We start from the raw sequence: 17,055 nt of genomic DNA, 5'->3' as shown, positions 1-17,055 counted from the left end.
GAGCTAATATCCCTAGATTGCCTTCATTTTTCTGTTTACGTTAATTTGCATCATCAACATAACCGATTATTTAGACAGAACAGAACAGGATGTTATAAAAGAGTACATTCAAAACAAGATGTACAGACCCTCTGGTAACCATCAAAACAGATTTGAAAGAAATTATGTAAAGTGATGCAAAACAAAACAGTCACAACTCCTTCCATACAGAAGTCTCCTTTTCCTAGAAGTCTTGGGAGTCTAAATTTCATTTTAGAATGCATTGATTTTATTGGAATACTCTCAACTTTCTTCTAAACGCGTCCTTTACCTCTGCTGTAACGTTGTAACGTTAGACACTGAGAATATGAGCAGGAGTTTAATTTTTCTACATCATGTACAATAATACTTTAGAAAATAGAGCTGTCAGGTACGAACACTGTGAAATCTAGTACATTGCCCAGGTATTTTCTCCTCATGTTTTAGAGTTTCACAGTTATTCTAAAGTACAGTGAAGGGGATTGAGTTTCTGTTTTGTATTTCACAAAGTTACAGAAAGTACCTTTGAGATAGACTCCTTACTTGCATAAATATTCTTCACCTTGAGCTTTCTTCTGCTTTGCCCACCCCACTGGAATATAAAACATGCTTCTTCCAAATCAACAAAAGCTTACACATTTGACAGTCCTGAGCTGCAATGTCATTGTCAAAGTTAATCCATTTTTAAAAACTACCCTTCTAAGAATAACTATCTAAATGCTTGAAAGGATTGAGGTTAAAAACAGTTTTAAAAAAAAATTATTACCAGTGCAACCAAAGATGAAGAGCCCATTAGCGCTTCAGGAACTATTAAGTCTCACAAGTTGTAAAAGATGTCCTCACAAGAACAGCAAAGAAATCCACATTTCTGGTTGTGTAGTTTTTACTAATGACTTGGCATATCAACCTGTATGATCTTGACTTTGTTAATGTGCCCTTGGCTATACATGACTGTCAGTCAAATAAAGGACAACACTACCCTTTTATTGCAGACTTTCTGAAATAATGCTTACAGAAGAAAATTCTGACAAGAAGGAAAAAGAAAAAAATATATAGCAAAAGAAGAAAAAAAAGAGGAGAAAAAGGGAAAACAGGAATGAGAGAAAAGGGCAGAAAGAGGAGAGAAAGGGGGAAGAAAGAAGAGAAAAGAAGGGGGAAAAAAGAAGAAAAAAAAAAAAAAAGAAAAAGAAATAATAAACAAGATACCTTAACCAGTCCTCTCTGAAAGCCCTGTATCTTAGCTGCAGTGAGGGGCCCCATCCAGCAACCTCTATCTACACTCATGGCTGCATAGATTAAAGGAGGCAATTCTGCTGAAAATGATTTCTGCTGAAAATGAGATCCTCACTGCATATCCACAGTGTGCATTTTGGGCCCTGTTAGCTATGTATTTATCTCTCTGGCCCTCCCTCTTCCCAGCAGTTCTTCCTCCACATGACCGTTTTCTAAAAGCCCTCACTAAGCCTCTCTCCAGATTTGGACTAAAGGCTACAGCTGCCCCATGCAGACAGTAATAAAGACCTATGTGCATGTATATTGGGATTGCAACACTCTTTCCTGTAATTAAAATTAGATCATTTTAAGCAAAGGACTATTAGCCAGAAAATTTCTAGGTATGAATCAAAAAATTACACAATTTCAGCCAATGAAGATGGTTGCTCTACTGATTCCAGTCAATGGCACAAGAAAGAATTCTGCTGTTATATTGTTGCCACTTGACACAGTTAAAGAATAATTTTGGTTAAGTTATAGCCTCCTACATGGTCAAGTTTATCATGTCTAATTTAGTTTTAAAAGACCGTGAAGATACATATTCCCTTTAATATCTGAACTTGATAATTTAACTGAAATAGTCAAATATTTTTCTATCATATGACATCAAATTTAATTAACGTTTTCTCTGTCCAGTATGGAAATAAAAGCATTTAATGCTATGTTGAATAAGATACAATTCGAAAGACTGAGGATCATAATGCTGATTTTATAACAGTTGAGATGAGGACCCAAAATTTTTCTTCTCTTCTTCTATAATAATCAACCAACCTTTTCCAACGATAATATTTATCGTGTGTGCAGCATTTTTATTAAGTTGCTTTCTTTTATGGTCTATAAAAATAGATTGTGAAACTGAGAAATACAGAGATTAAATGCCTGGAACAGATATGCTAATCCACATAATGTGGCAGTGACTGAGACAAAAACCCAAATATTGCTTTAGGGTCACCAAAGTATTAACAGTACTCTCAAATAAATTTTCTTCTACATTAAGGAAAATGACTGTTACGCTGGGAAGATGATTTTGACTGATGTTATGTTATGACATATAGATATGAATGACATACTACAGCATGTCAATTTTTAAACAGATTAAAAATTGTTTAGGTACTATGCACAATGCCAAGTACTAGATAGCAGAAATGCAAAGACAGAATGGTAAACAAATCTACTTAGCTTTTGAAAGACTAAACCAGGTAGTTGAACACTAACAATGATAATAATCTTTGCTTGGCAAGTACATTTTTTTTTAACGTGACCTGTTCTAATACTGTGGGTCAAAGATCCAAATAATCAAGTTTAATAGTACTAACTCTAAGAGAGTGTTAATAAACCAGTCCATAATTTCAGACCAGAAATATTTGTATCAGCAGTAATTGTTCATTGTTTGCTCTTCTTTCACCAGCCTTATTTTTAAAGATTTTTATTTGCAATTACATTTCAGGACAATTATGCATGTCTAAACATGGAGCATCATCTTTTCCTGCAATGGACTTAATTCATACATAGATGTATGTTAGTGATACTAGCCAATATTGTAATGTCAAATCACTCCCAGCTACTGCTAAACACCAGTACACACACAGCCATTTGTCTATATCAGATAATCTTGAGAAAATGAAATCTGTATCACTTACTTTTCGTTGCTTTACAGAATCCAGTTTTACCAACCAATACGATGCCACTTTTGTTTTATGATGCTTCCAATTATCCATTATCTGTAGTCATTTCAAAACACAAGATAAAAAAAATACGCACAGAAACAATCAAAATCTGGCATTTCATTCACAGACATTCCTCATGCTAAAAAGTGTGAGTATTTAAAAGATGCCTGGGAAAAGAAGTTTTCTCTAAGAGAAAAAGAAAAGATTTGCAAATTTATATAGGGGACCATTTGTAATTAATCCTACCATCTTTTCTACCTGATTTTGAAAGTCCTACACTACAAAGCAGAAAGCTCATCTTGACTGACACAGTTGTGATTCCTTCAGTACAGCAACAGGAGTTTAATAACGCATAACTATTTATCTAATCAAATAATAATTTTTTTGCTTCATAAAGAACATTAGACATATCTTGAAAACAATTCATTCAACATTTATATAAATAATCATGTGAACTGCAATATTGTGATTGAGAAATACTCTTCTTTTATGATGTCTAATAACAAAACAGGTTGAGCTGTTAACATAAATTTTAAATTTCATTTTTTCTTTCTATTGTATTCTAGACCTATGACAAGTACTGCCTGACAACTAATATACGATTGTTTCCTTCCATGATGAAACATTATTTACCAACAAAAATTGGTTAAAGCCATAAGAGAATTCTGCAATAAGAAAGTGCATTTATAATCATGCTACTGTTGTGTTAAAAAGCACCACTAGATGGAGTGCATATACAAACGCACATACTCCCATATATAAATAAACACACACACACGCTCCCCATTTCAGAGAGAGAAAATTTAATGAAGGATTTTATTTCTACTTCTAGGAAGAAGAAACTAAACATGCTACTTATGAATGCTGTCTCCTAGAATCACATAAATCAACCATTAACACAGGACAATACAATTCCTTTCCACTGTGATGTAATCACACAGATTACTGGAGACAATCAACACATTTCTAAGATTTTGCAAGCTTGCAGAACAAAGGGCATTTCCAACTGGATAATGAATTAGTTTGATGAATTCTAACACAATGGACTGTGCTTACTACATCAGAATACAGGTGTTAATTTAAATGACTAGATCCCTCTATATTTCTACTAGATTGAGAAAAGAACTTCTCTATTTTCTTCTTTCACAAGCTGATGTTAGTTTCTTTGCACTAGATATTTATAAGATACTTAAATGCCATATATTTTTTGCTTATGTATCTTATCTATATATTAGGCATCACTTATTAATTCCACTTTAGATCAGGGATTGTTTCACATTTCTTTGACGTGATGAGGCTCAGAACAATGTTGGATATGAGAAAACACAAGTTGGAAGACTAGAAGAGCCAAAAAGTATGAATGGTGTTCCTTATGACCAGCAAGCTTCCAGCATACTGTTTTGAGTTCTCCAGTATGCCTATTCAAAAGCAAATTAAACACATCAGGATCTGCACTAACAGTATCAGATGAAATATAAACTGTTAATGAATTGTAACATTATTCTTAGCTTACTTAAAAGTTTGAACTTTCCATACAATGATAAACTGTATTTTCCTAACCTTTCTGATTGTTTCTCATATATGTTATGGAGACATAAGAATGTTTTCAGTGCTGCTCTTTAAAGCTCAAAAGCATGCAAAGCTCCAAGCTTTTGAAATCTTTTCAATTATCCTGAGTTATGGACATTTTAAGGCCACAGGAGCTCATGTATCATAAATTGAACTTTCTACTTTCCTTCGTTTTAGTGGCTTAAGCACTATCTAGCTTGTAATTCTTCTTTCTTATTTATAGATACTTACATCTTCTATAATTAATTCTGATTCTTCATCCGTTTTGCCTGGGAACTTCATTCTCATGTCATTGAAAATGAGTAGAGTCTCTTTTGTCAGAGCAACTTCTTGCTCTTTCGTTTTCTGTTGCAGCAAAGACTCATTCTAAAGATATGAAATAGATGAAAAAATCCAGGTGTGCTATTAGATCACATAATAGGAGCAAAGATATTTCCTTGATAAATAAAAAAAACAAACACCTCTAAACAGGGTAGTATAAAATGCATTTATAAAGTGTATAAATGTAGTATCTAATACATACCTAATATACACAAGTATGCTTTGCACATTAATCCACCAGGGTTACTCTTAGTTCTCAATAAACGCAAGAAAATCAGAGTTTGAATGCATGTTTGTTTGAAAAAAGATAAGCAAATATATATTAGATATTCATGATGCCACCATTTAAAATATACACTTGGAATGTGGACAACAAATTTGGAAATTAAATTCAATATAATGAACAGAAATTATTAATAATAATAAACTTCATTTCAGTTCTGCACTGTGACAAATTTAATTTATGGTTTAACAGAAAATGCCAGTTATATTAAAAGTAGGGACATTTTGCTCCAATTCTGCTAAGTGGGGTTCACACATTGCTTTCAATTTTTCAGGGTACTGTTTAAAATATCAGTGTTTTTCATGCCAACAGCATGAAACCATAAAGTATTGAGATTAGACCGTGTCTGGAGGATTTGGGGTTTGCTTTTTAAAATCTAGAACATAGTTAGAAGTATTTCTGATCCTTTTTCTTTACTTTTGCATATTTTTGTCCGTGCAAAATTACGTGGGCTTAATTTTAAGTGTTGATTGTTTTTTTTTCCAAGAATGAAATTCAATTGTTAGGCATTTCTAAATCTTTGTATATTGTAAGAACTTCATTACTTAAGGATACTTTTGCTTAAGTAGGTGAAGAATATTTTTAAACATAAGAAAATATTTTAATAGAATAATGCAGCTGAAATGATAAGGTAGCAAATATTTACAAATCCATTTTTGATTATAACTGCTATAAAATGTGTCTGTAATTCCCAAATGTAAATCATAGAATCACATGGGTTGGAAGGGACCTTAAAGATCTTCTGGTTCCAACCCCCTGCCCTGGGCAGAGATACCTCACACCAGACAAGGTTGACAAACCTCATCCAGCCTGGCCACTTCCAGGGATGAGGCATTCACTGCGTCTCTGGGCAACCTGTTCCCGTCTCTCTCCACCTTTATAGTAAAGAATTTATTTCAAATGTCTAATATAAATCCTTTCAGTTAAAAATTATTACCTCTTGTCCTATCACTACACTCCCAGGTAAGAGTCCCTCACAAGCTTTCCTGTAGGCCCCCTTTAGGTACTGCCAGGGTGCTACAAGGTCTCCCCAGAGCCTTCTCTTCTCCAGGATGAAGAACCCCAACTCCCTCAGCCTGTCTTCATAGGAGAGGTGCTCCAGCCTCTGATAATCTGTGTCCCCTCTGTGTCCCACTTCTGGACCTCCTCCAAGACGTCTATGTCCTTACGCTGGGGGCCCCAGAGCTCAATGCGTTACTCCAGGTTGGGTCTCATGAGATGGCTTATTCTAAACTTAGTTTCCATGCCTTTAGTATATTTGGATCTTACCAGTCTCCAAAAGTGGCAATACACTCCCTTTTTGCTTGCCCAAAGGATTGAAAAACTAACACTTTAGCATGTACAAATTATTTCTTCTTAGTAAGTTATAGTTTATCAATTTCAATTTTATTCTAGCAGTAATATATAGTATATTATTCTTAGTTGCAAAAATAATTATGAACAGAGTTCCATTCACAATACAGTGCTAAATTATGAGTAGTTCTTATCAATTTTGTAAGTAATTTTATTCACATTATTTTAAGAAACATGACCCAAGCTCTATCACCCAACATAATAGATCTGCATATCAAGATCACTTCTGTAGTACAGCTTTCTCAATGAAAAAGTATGTACAGTTTCTTACTAATGTTAATTTAAGTGAGCAGCCCATTTTTAATGTCATACGGTAAGAGACTGGTTTTAATCTTTCAGTAATTTGTATTTGATATAGAGTTAATGTGAGTAGAAAAATCTATATTAAGTCTGTCTCATTAAACTCTCGGAATACATCTTGATGATGAAAGGGTACTTTTTAAACTTGAGAAAGCTAGTGTGATAAAAAATACCTTTAACTTGTTGTGGTGAAGACAAAATCTTAATGTCTTCCCAATTCTATTAGCTGACTTTAAAGATGGAAAACCATGTTAAGAAGTATTTTGCAAGATGTCAGCACGCAATTTTAAAAGGGTTCTTTTTCATCATTTAGACAAAGCCTCACAGGCAAAACAGACAATGTGTGTTCTACCGGATAAAAATGATGATTAGAGACAGTAAATACTATGAAGCACGTTAATTAGCATTACAAAAGGATTTCTCAAAATCAAAACTCAACACAATGGAGAAAGGCTGCAAGGGTGGGTTAGAAGTGCCAATTTGTTTTGCCCTCTCTCCAGATGAATTATTTGGGTGATGAAATATACGGGTCAGCCACCAAAGGACGAATTGAAACACACTGGCACAAACACTCAATACTATACTGAATTAGGCTGGATACAGATCCAGCAAACACTGCCTGGGGGCAAGTGGTCCACCATGCAAGCAATGAAAAAAAAAAAAAAAAAAAAGGTATATTCCAGAAATACACCTGTAAAATATTAGCACACAGATTCTAAACAGCTAAAAATCTTTATTTAATAAGATCTGCTTTTTCTATTAATTACTTAGTTGGACCATGCAGATCTAAATGTTTGCCTTCCTCAGGGACAGGCTTCAAAATGAAAGTAGTTTTATCTTCACTTAAAAAAATAAAAATAGGCTTCTGACACTGTTATTCCAACAGCAAATTAGTAAATCCTAAGGAAGACATGGAACTGCCTATAAATTTTAAATTGTTAACTCTGGAAGTAGAGCAGTGGTACAGTTGATTTGAATTAGGTACAGTAGGCTGCAAAGTAATTACATCTTCAATGAAGAGCCATACAAAACCTTACTAATGTTTTGATCTGATACTATGCATTTATCCTAGGATTATACACTGTTTTTCAAGCACTGATGTGTTTTTGTCACTGTAAAAATTTTGAAGGTAGGCAGATCCTTATTTCAGAAACCGTCAGTCCCCAAACAAACTACAGAAACTTTTTAAAGAGTTTCATGCTAAAGTAATAACTTTCTACCATTAAAGCAGAAAACAAAAACAAACAAACAAACAAAAAAAAACCTGCCTAGGAGAGAGGGTTTCTAAGCCACAAAGGCCCTAGCTAAGATTTCCATTTTCATAAAATGTGGTATCTGTATAGCTGCACCAGAAACACTGGAACATCACAGCTAGCACTCACTGTAAGACATGTAGAGATGTGGAGATCTTACATTCCTGAGTTTCTGTTAAAATAGAATTGACTATACATCAAAATCCTGTACATCAGGATTTCTGACATTGTAAAAATTATTAAGGCATTTATAAAGCTTTAGAGAAATGAAACATTTTTTGAAGGTAACTGCTCTGCTAACTCACCCCCGAAGAATTCATAGTGCCCAGGCTGGATGTCTGAGAGACTCTGGATGAAGATGGGCTGCAATTTAAAGAACGGGCCCTATTCACTGAGGATGCACGTTGGACTTGCAGAGATGCTTTGGCTGAGAAGGGACGCTGCTCATGTGACTGCATAGTCGATATAGAACGAGGGCAGCTTACAGAACGCCTTATTGGACCTGCAGATGATGTGGAGGGTGAATATGATGGAGATTTTATATTTTTAATTGAAGGTTTCCAGTTCATTCTACCTGCAGACAAATTAAAGAAATGATGCAATTACTTATTAGTCTTTTTACACCCATTTTTCAGTCTTTGTAACTAACAACACACATGACTATCACATTTACATCCATTGTACAATAACTTACATTGACTAACAATTTTATATGTCGTAGTCATTCATGTCAGATCCTCTAATAACACACGTTATATATATTCTATAAGAACATTTATTTCTCCCTCATAGTCAGCTTTAATCAGGTGGACTCCGATCCATGCATCAGATTTGAGACAGAGTACATATTCCCTATGGGTCAAAAAGCATGTGGCTACTATGTTAGTCTTCTTGACTAGAAGAATATGGAAGAAAGAGAAAATGTAGTTGAAGGAACACGTATCTGTAGACCTGGTCTAACTCATCTGCTCCTGTCCAGCTGTAAAGTTTTTCAATTCAGCCTCCTGCTAAATAAAGGACGTTCCTATGAAAAATAAAACTTTAGAAGTATTTGTGTAATTAAATGACGAAATTCTTTGACACAATACACCTCTAAAAAAATAAAAAATAAAAAAGCGTATCTACCATGTTCAACAGAACACAGTCACACTAGCACTCTACAGTAAGCAAGAAAATATCTCATCAGAAACATATATATACAGATATATTTCTGTATCCGTTCTATATTCCAGCAAATTCAAGCTTAATGAAACTTTATTTTACAAGGAAAAAATAACAATCTTATAAAAAAAAAAAAAACAACTAAGAGTAAATTCACACCATTTTCAATTGTCATCCAAATGTGTTTTTTCCCTTTGGCATTCTTGTCAAAAATATTCATATTTTTTTCCTTTTTTTTTTTTTATTTATTTTAGAAAAGATTTTAAAGAAGATTAAATGAACAAACCACTGTTTAACTCTGAGCTATGACTGTTGATATATTCTGAAATACTCAAGCATTCTATATAATTCACCATGTAAGACCAGACTTAAAAATGTGGTAACTTAACTTACCTGATCGTTCCAAGGACTTATATTTATTTTCTTCAAGATCATATGATACTTTTTTCTCTTTTTTTTCATTATGATCTTCCTTTTCAGTTTCTTCTCCCGACTCTGACATACTGCTACCACTATCACAGCTGCTATCACTATTGTAGTTCTTAAGTTTTCTTAAGGGTTGTGCACTTTCTGGCATAGAATACAAGGGCTAAAGCAAAATAAATAAATGAAAAAAAATAAATTCCTTTATAATCCCAAAAGAACACTTTACTATCACGTTATGTCTCTGATTCAGGGAGGTTCATTTGTAAATATTAAGGCTATCTCAAATTTTTTAGTACCTTATTAAACTAATGACACAATAATTCCAAACTTTCTCATAAAAATATCAGCATAATATAGTAAGGCAAAAATGTTAGTTTATTTCAAGTAGGATTTACACTACCTGATATATATTATAGTTTAAAACAGTGAATCAAATTATACAGAACACCATTTGCAATCAGTTGCAATCCCTAAGTGATATTTGCAATAACTGAAGGTGTTCTGTAACAGTGATTGCTGTGAAGTAATCATCAGGGAACTTTGTCTGGTACACTTCTGAAAGAGAAAGTGATTAATCCACATCCTGTAGAAGGCAGAATCTGGAGGGATATAGAAAGCTATGCTAGGTACCTTTGGCATCCCATATGTACATGGGATTCAGTCTCATCAGGTAATTAATCTCATGCTATTACCAAGAGTAATGTAAGATAAAAAGCAAAAAGTAGGAGACAGAGAAACTGATGCAAGAACAGAAATGACGTGGGGTTTTTTTCTTACATCAACGAGACAGACAAGTAAAATGCAGTGTCCACCATTATATCTATCAACCTAAGAGGTCTCATATGGTAATTATTTTTCCTAAGTTTTCATTCCAGTAATGGTCAGCTGTAAGAAGCTATGACAATGGCTTCATCTTCCTAGTTGCCTAATTAAATTAAGTCTCACATTAAAAAAATACTGTAATTTCTGAACATCTTTTGGATCAGTCTGAAATAGAAGAAACTCTGAGGATGAATTTAAATTGCCTCATTATTTTAATATAACGCACAAAGATTTACTGCGAAGGGTGATATTTTACAAATAAACATATCCTACAAAAACTTCTACTCCAGGCAAGGAAGGAAAGAGATTTCTCCCACTAACTTAACAGTGATAGTATGGTTATGCAAGCACAAGCTCTCAAACTGGATAAGGACGAGTTAAAGAAGTATATTCCACTGTGGCAATTGTTTTTGTTTGTTTGTTTTTTTCCCTGGCAATTCCCTGGCAATGTTCAAATTACAAAAATAGTATTTTGATGTCTATCTACCTGCCAAAAGGATAAATTAAGGTGCCTCAACACCTACTGCTTTCTCAAAACTAGGTATCCCAATCCCGAAATGGTACATATCATGGAGAAATAATATATTGATTAGACATTCTGGATGAGTTATACATGAAATAATAAATAATTTCAATTAAAAATCACAGGGATTTTAAAGTAGATCTTATTTCCTCTTATCATATGCATGTTTCTAACACTTTTTGCAATGAACAATAAGAACAGACTAAGACTTTGCATCAATCAACCTAGAAGAATAAAAGGAAAAGTCAAAGAAATTACAGAAAGCAATGAAGACAAATAATAGCCAGATCTGGGTTTAAACTGACCACTTAAAAGTTTAATACTCACATCCATAGCAATTCTAATCACCTTGATTTTCCCCTTATGCTAACCTCGTTTTTGTTTGATTAGACTCATCTGATTTTATATAAGAAGAATAAAATAAAAGTAATTACTTGTTTCCTCTAAAATACCTATGTTATTTTGTTTCCTTACTTCTTTTTCCTACACAAAGAACCGGTGCAATTTAATAAACATGGCAGAGTAAACCTTACAGTGTGCGAGTATAAGGTGCCCTCTAGAGGCTACAAATAAACCAGACATTTCCAGAAATAATTTCTCAGTTTAGGTAGAATTCAGTAATATTTTACTTGCAGACAAAAATTGCCTCCAAGCAAATATGGAATTGTTTTTACATGCAAAATTTATTTACACAAACACACACCCTCTACCCTTCAAATACATGTATGTGTATGGAGGAAGATCAAGAGGAAAACGTTCTTCTCTCTTCATATTTTTCCAACTATGCTGCACAGAGTCCTAACTGTTCGTTTTTCCAAGGAAGAGAGTGTGCCCAAGGCAAAGCATCTGACTTCCTAAACAGTAGCCTCTGTCAGCAGGCCAGCCACTAAAGGTTAAATGAGGGCAGCATGTTATGACCTTCCCAAAGAACCTTTCATTTAACAGGACTTGAGGTGAGATGTACTGGTTTGTTTTGACTATCAGATCTTGCTTGTGTTACTTTTTGGATACCCAAATGGATCTTTATTTGTAGTATTTCATGCTTACAAAAGATTAGTTTTACTACTAGATTACTCTTTTACCTGATAGATTGACAGGCAATAGTAAATTATACTGCCTACCTCACCAGATTTATATACAGACAGATATTAGACACCATGTATATCATAGAGGTATGATATACAAAGAGGTAGCCAATCAAATGCACATTATTACCTATATTCACCTTACTCCTTAAAGGAAAGGGGTGATACTCTTTTGGTGCAAGATACAAGGACCATCCGAAACAGACATCCGTATTTCAAAGGGACTGCATAGGATATTACACAACTAGAGAAGTCCCCAGTCACATGCCTTCACTGTGTGTATGGCTTAAAGGATTGAGAAGTATACCAGGACCCTAAGAAAAAGATGCAGGAATGCATATCCTGTACAGCATGGAGTCTGTACACTGCAAAGAAAAGAAACAACCTCCTTCGATAAGCTAGTTTCATTTCCCTTTCATTTGATCTCATAAATTTTAAGGCAACAAGTGGGAATTCTGCAATATGCAGAATTTTTTCTCTGTCCTATTAATGCAATGTTGATCTGATGTAACAGCTTCTAAGCTACAGAATTAATTTGTCTACTATAAAAGAAGACCACATCATATAATCTCACTCAGAAATTGAGAATTCAACTTAAAACTACTTAAAAGAAGTTTTTCAGTTTGAGTTCAGTACTCTATTAATGTTTATGGCCTCCAGCTTGGAAATGGTTTCTGTGCAACCAGTGTAGAGCTTATCATCTGTGTGTGCATACAGTCAACCAGATAGATGCTCTTTGAGGGCTGCTGGGAAAAGACAGGCTTCTGGAAACAGGCATGTGATTGGGATGTTAAGCTTGAATTAAGTGACACTATTTTAAAGAACTGAAAACCAAGCCCTGAAGAATGTGGGTTGAGTGTGTTGCCAGGGTGGACCGGATGTGGTTTTTTGTTTGTTTGTTTTGGTTTGTTTGTTTTTTTGTTTTTGTTTTGTCTTATTTAAATGAGTTGGCAACTGTTAGAGCACTGGCTCACAAAACTCTAGAATGGATATACCAATTATCTTTCCAGTATGCACACCTGTATAAAAATGTAGATTCTTGCACACATGTTTAGTAGCCCTGCAAGCCCGGGACAATCGTCAGTATTCATTTTGTAAGGAAATTCACCTGTACCAAGACTTGTATACCATGTTCTCAGAAACATAAAATGCTGTAAAAAAAATTTACATGCATACTTAAATCTATTACATGTCAGGAACTTAAAAGCAGGCTCCTCTAAGCAGACTTGACATAAAATGTTTGCAGGATATAGTAAACACACCTCTTTAAGCTAAGCCCAAACTATTCATCTTTACTGGCTTGCAGAGGGACACAGTGTATTTAAGGCAAAAACTCACATGAACTATGTGCACAAGCAGAAAGTATTAAGCTAAAAATAAAGTATATTCACTTTAAAATCAGATTTTGGATATGAAACTGGCTTCAAGATATATCGTATGACCCTTTTAGCTAGTAAGCAAGCTGCAGATACATCATAATCATAATTAATCCTTTGAGCTTCCATAGTGCCTTTTATCCCATGATCTCAAAATTCCTCAGTAGCACTAATCGATTAAAGATCAAAGCATTCTTCTGAGATAATCTATGGATATAAAAGATCATTTCACACACTGAAATGAAGCAGTCTCTTGTAGAACAGTTGTTGCCATGCACACCGATTCCTCAAAACAGCTTAGAGAGGAAAAGAATCCCACATCCAGTTAAAATTTTAATGGGATTTGGCTGGACAAAAGGTAATTATGCTTCTCTTCATATTTAAAAAACAAAAAACAAGCTAATGGCAATATGAGGAACAAAGCTTCCACCAGAATCAGCTAACTAATTTGCTCACTTAAAATTCTCAGACTGGAATAGAATTTAAAAAATATGGCATCTAAAAGTAAAATACCTTAGGCCCTCGCTGCCTGGTACATTTTCCCATTAGTTTTTCATCATCTATTTCACATTGCTCCAGAAGATCCAAAATGTCCTCCTCCTAGAAACAGGAATTTCAATATGATTAATTCAAAGGAAGGCATTATCCTATTCTTCCGAACTTCAAGAGCCAACTGGTAGGAATTTGAAATTACTTTGATTATTGATTCCTAAAATAAGACTATGAATGCCTCCAAAGGAGGATATAACAGTATTTCTTCTGACGCATGCATCTCTCTTTACAATCATCACAAAATCAAAAGTTAAAATCAAGTCTTAACATTTATTAAAGTCTGAAGAAAGGGCTGAACAAGATTCCTGCAAAACTGCTGAATGATGCCAATTACAAAGACGGGAAATTCTTTCTTAGATTTCAAATTAAATCACATTATTGGGTTATTTTAAATATAGCCACTCTCCTGCTTTCTATCGTTGCCTGCGTAAATAGGCAATCAGGCAGAATTTTTGGATTCCTTAAACTAGCAGAGCTGGTTTTAAGATATCACTCATTCCAGTCTGTACAAGTGGATGAGTAGGCTGGGGACATTACTGGAGGAAGAAGGAGGCAATTACCAGCTCATAAGCAGTTTCTGCCAACCTCTGGTTTGGCCAGGGGTAAGGCTGAGGATCAGGGAAATTGAAAAGTAGCTTAAAGCCAGCTAGTCTGTCTCCACCCTGGGTCCACTGCAGGTCATCCAGATTCAAGGATCTGGCCCACAAGCTGCACAAAGAATAATAATAAAATGATGGAAACATTATCAAATGCTATTTATTAGCCATCACACATGATTATTGTGAAACTAATATGCAAGGTCATAAATTCCAAGATAAATAACTTAAAGCCAATTTTTGTGCTTCAGTACCTTCATTCTTGTTAAAGGGTTATTCATTTCCCGCTGAAGTGAAGCTGCTCTCCCAGCAAGAAATGTCTGGAAAGCAGTGGCTAACAAACTCTCATACTTTTCAAGTAATGTTTTATCATCAGGAGGGTAAATTCGCCTGTTGGGAAAAAAAATGAAACTGAGTTTAAGTGGAAGATAGAAGATGAGTTCCTTATCAAATAGGAACAAAATGCAGCTAATTCAGAGTCTTCTGTAATGCATATTACATTATAACTATAGATGGAATACATATCATATCATGAAACATACACTCTGAATGATGCTCTCTAAATCTAGATTTAACTCAGTGAACACATACGTGGTTTAAGCCAACAATTAGCCAAAAAGTAATGCAATCAGGTCATTCCTGAGAGGTAAGCAAACACGGCTTTGCAATCATAGAATCATAGAATATCCTGAGTTGGAAGGGACCCTTAAGGATCATCAAGTCCAACTCTTGACACCGCACAGGTCTACCCAAAAGTTCAGACCATGTGACTAAGCGCACAGTCCAATCTCTTCTTAAATTCAGACAGGCTCGGTGCAGTGACCACTTCCCTGGGGAGCCAGTTCCAGTGTGCAACCACCCTCTCTGTGAAGAACCCCCTCCTGATGTCAAGCCTAAATTTCCCCTGCCTCAGCTTAACCCTGTTCCCGCGGGTCCTGTCGCTGGTGTTAATGGAGAAAAGGTCTCCTGCCTCTCGACACCCCCTTACGAGGAAGTTGTAGGCTGCGATGAGGTCTCCCCTCAGCCTCCTCTTCTCCAGGCTGAACAGGCCCAGTGCCCTCAGAAATTTCAGGGTGGGTCTGAACAGTACACCCAAGTGTAAAAGATTCATGAACTATTACAAAATATTGCTTGTAAAATTCAGTGTCACAGAATAATTTTTATTAGCAGTGAAAGGACACAAAACAATGAAAATCTGAACAATTGCTTTGAGTTAATGGACATGAAATACATTAAAGATTCAATATGTACTGCACTTGAATGTTAAATCTTCAAAAACAAAAAAAAAAAGGAGGAAATACATGTTGTAAGAATTTATTTTTTCCTAGTACATGCACATACAGGGTGACTCTGGTTTTCCATTACAGCAGCTATGCTATTTTTCTCTAAAATCACAGGGAAGATTATGAGCATCTAAGAAACAGGACTCAGTGGTTTATTCATGCTCATCAAGTAACAACGGGCTTTGAAGAAACCCGCTCCAATCCATGCAATGAATGCCTGAAACAGTCAGAAATGGTGGAGATGGGAGACTGATTTCTAACTTACTGTAATGAGTATAAGATAATTCTGCCTGCACTGTGTAAAACATAGGTACCATTTATATATCAACTGGCATTATGTGACTTGTATGTTTGGTTTGTTGTGGTTGGTGTTGTGTTTGTTTTTGGTTTTTTTTGTATGTGTGAACTTTTTACAAGGCTCTCCTTTTCATTTTCAGTCTTTTCTTTCTTGAAAAGGTATCTTTCATTATGATTTTGTCACAATGGAAAAAGGTTGAACATGATCCTATTTAACTCACATTGGTTCTACAACCTGAAGGTGGCTCCAGTTCGCATACATACACAAACTCTAATCTAGTAGCAGTCAACACTATTTAATGGTGTTGATTCTACTGCTAAAAAAGTACTGTAGAACAATTACTTTAAAGAAAGCACATTCAAATATATGTAGAAATAGACTACAGTTAAAGGCTATTTCAAAGACATATACATACTTTTCAGTTCCTCATAAATTTACAAGTGCTTGGAGGCATTTGAAAGCATCCTATTCTGAACACCACAGGATCCTAATGAAACCAATGGGCTAGCTGCACTTGCAGACAGACACTTGACTAAGCTACTTGTAGGCATAGTGCCTACATCAAAACCTACTGAGGTTGATGGAAAAAAAACTGTTCATAGGATTAGGATTCAAAAGTTGTGTAGGCATAAAGGTTTCTTTGGAAGTGCTTCACAGGAAGCACTAATCCATACAGCGATACTAGGACCCAAAATTTCCATGATCTATGGCAATAGATTGGCAATACCTGAGACAAGCTAGTCCTGCTCTGCAGAAGGACATCACAAGGAGAAAAGCCTGAAGAATGCTTAGATAAAATCTGTATCTCTAGCCAAAATTCCTTTACTTCTCAGGCTCTGCTGATTCTTCAGCCTTTTTGCAAACATGTGGTATTAAGAAAACACACAGCTGTTCTGC

General features: G+C 35.0%; 1 protein-coding gene across 13 annotated transcripts in view; it reads right to left on the bottom strand.

Moving 5' to 3' along the window:
* Positions 1 to 17,055, bottom strand: part of TTLL7 (tubulin tyrosine ligase like 7) — a 71,865-nt gene that overhangs the window by 11,502 nt on the left and 43,308 nt on the right. For 11 of the 13 annotated variants that reach the window (XR_003498850.3, XM_027463296.3, XM_038183304.2 and 8 more), the window contains 6 exons: positions 14,832 to 14,967; positions 13,943 to 14,029; positions 9,591 to 9,786; positions 8,342 to 8,610; positions 4,758 to 4,892; positions 2,931 to 3,011 (listed from right to left, as the gene is read on the bottom strand). Coding sequence is in view for 12 of the 13 variants with exons in the window: in XM_027463296.3 (XP_027319097.2) it covers positions 2,931 to 3,011; positions 4,758 to 4,892; positions 8,342 to 8,610; positions 9,591 to 9,786; positions 13,943 to 14,029; positions 14,832 to 14,967 (904 nt within the window). In the remaining variant the exon portion in view is untranslated. Of the gene's footprint in view, positions 1 to 2,930; positions 3,012 to 3,743; positions 4,376 to 4,757; positions 4,893 to 8,341; positions 8,611 to 9,590; positions 9,787 to 13,942; positions 14,030 to 14,831; positions 14,968 to 17,055 lie in introns of those variants that run through there. The other 2 variants (XM_072041958.1, XM_027463297.3) reach the window with 2 other exon arrangements.

The sequence above is a fragment of the Anas platyrhynchos genome, chromosome 8 (genome assembly GCF_047663525.1).
Source record: "Anas platyrhynchos isolate ZD024472 breed Pekin duck chromosome 8, IASCAAS_PekinDuck_T2T, whole genome shotgun sequence".
NCBI classification, from domain to species: domain Eukaryota; kingdom Metazoa; phylum Chordata; class Aves; order Anseriformes; family Anatidae; genus Anas; species Anas platyrhynchos.
This window is presented reverse-complemented; position numbering and strand designations above follow the sequence as displayed.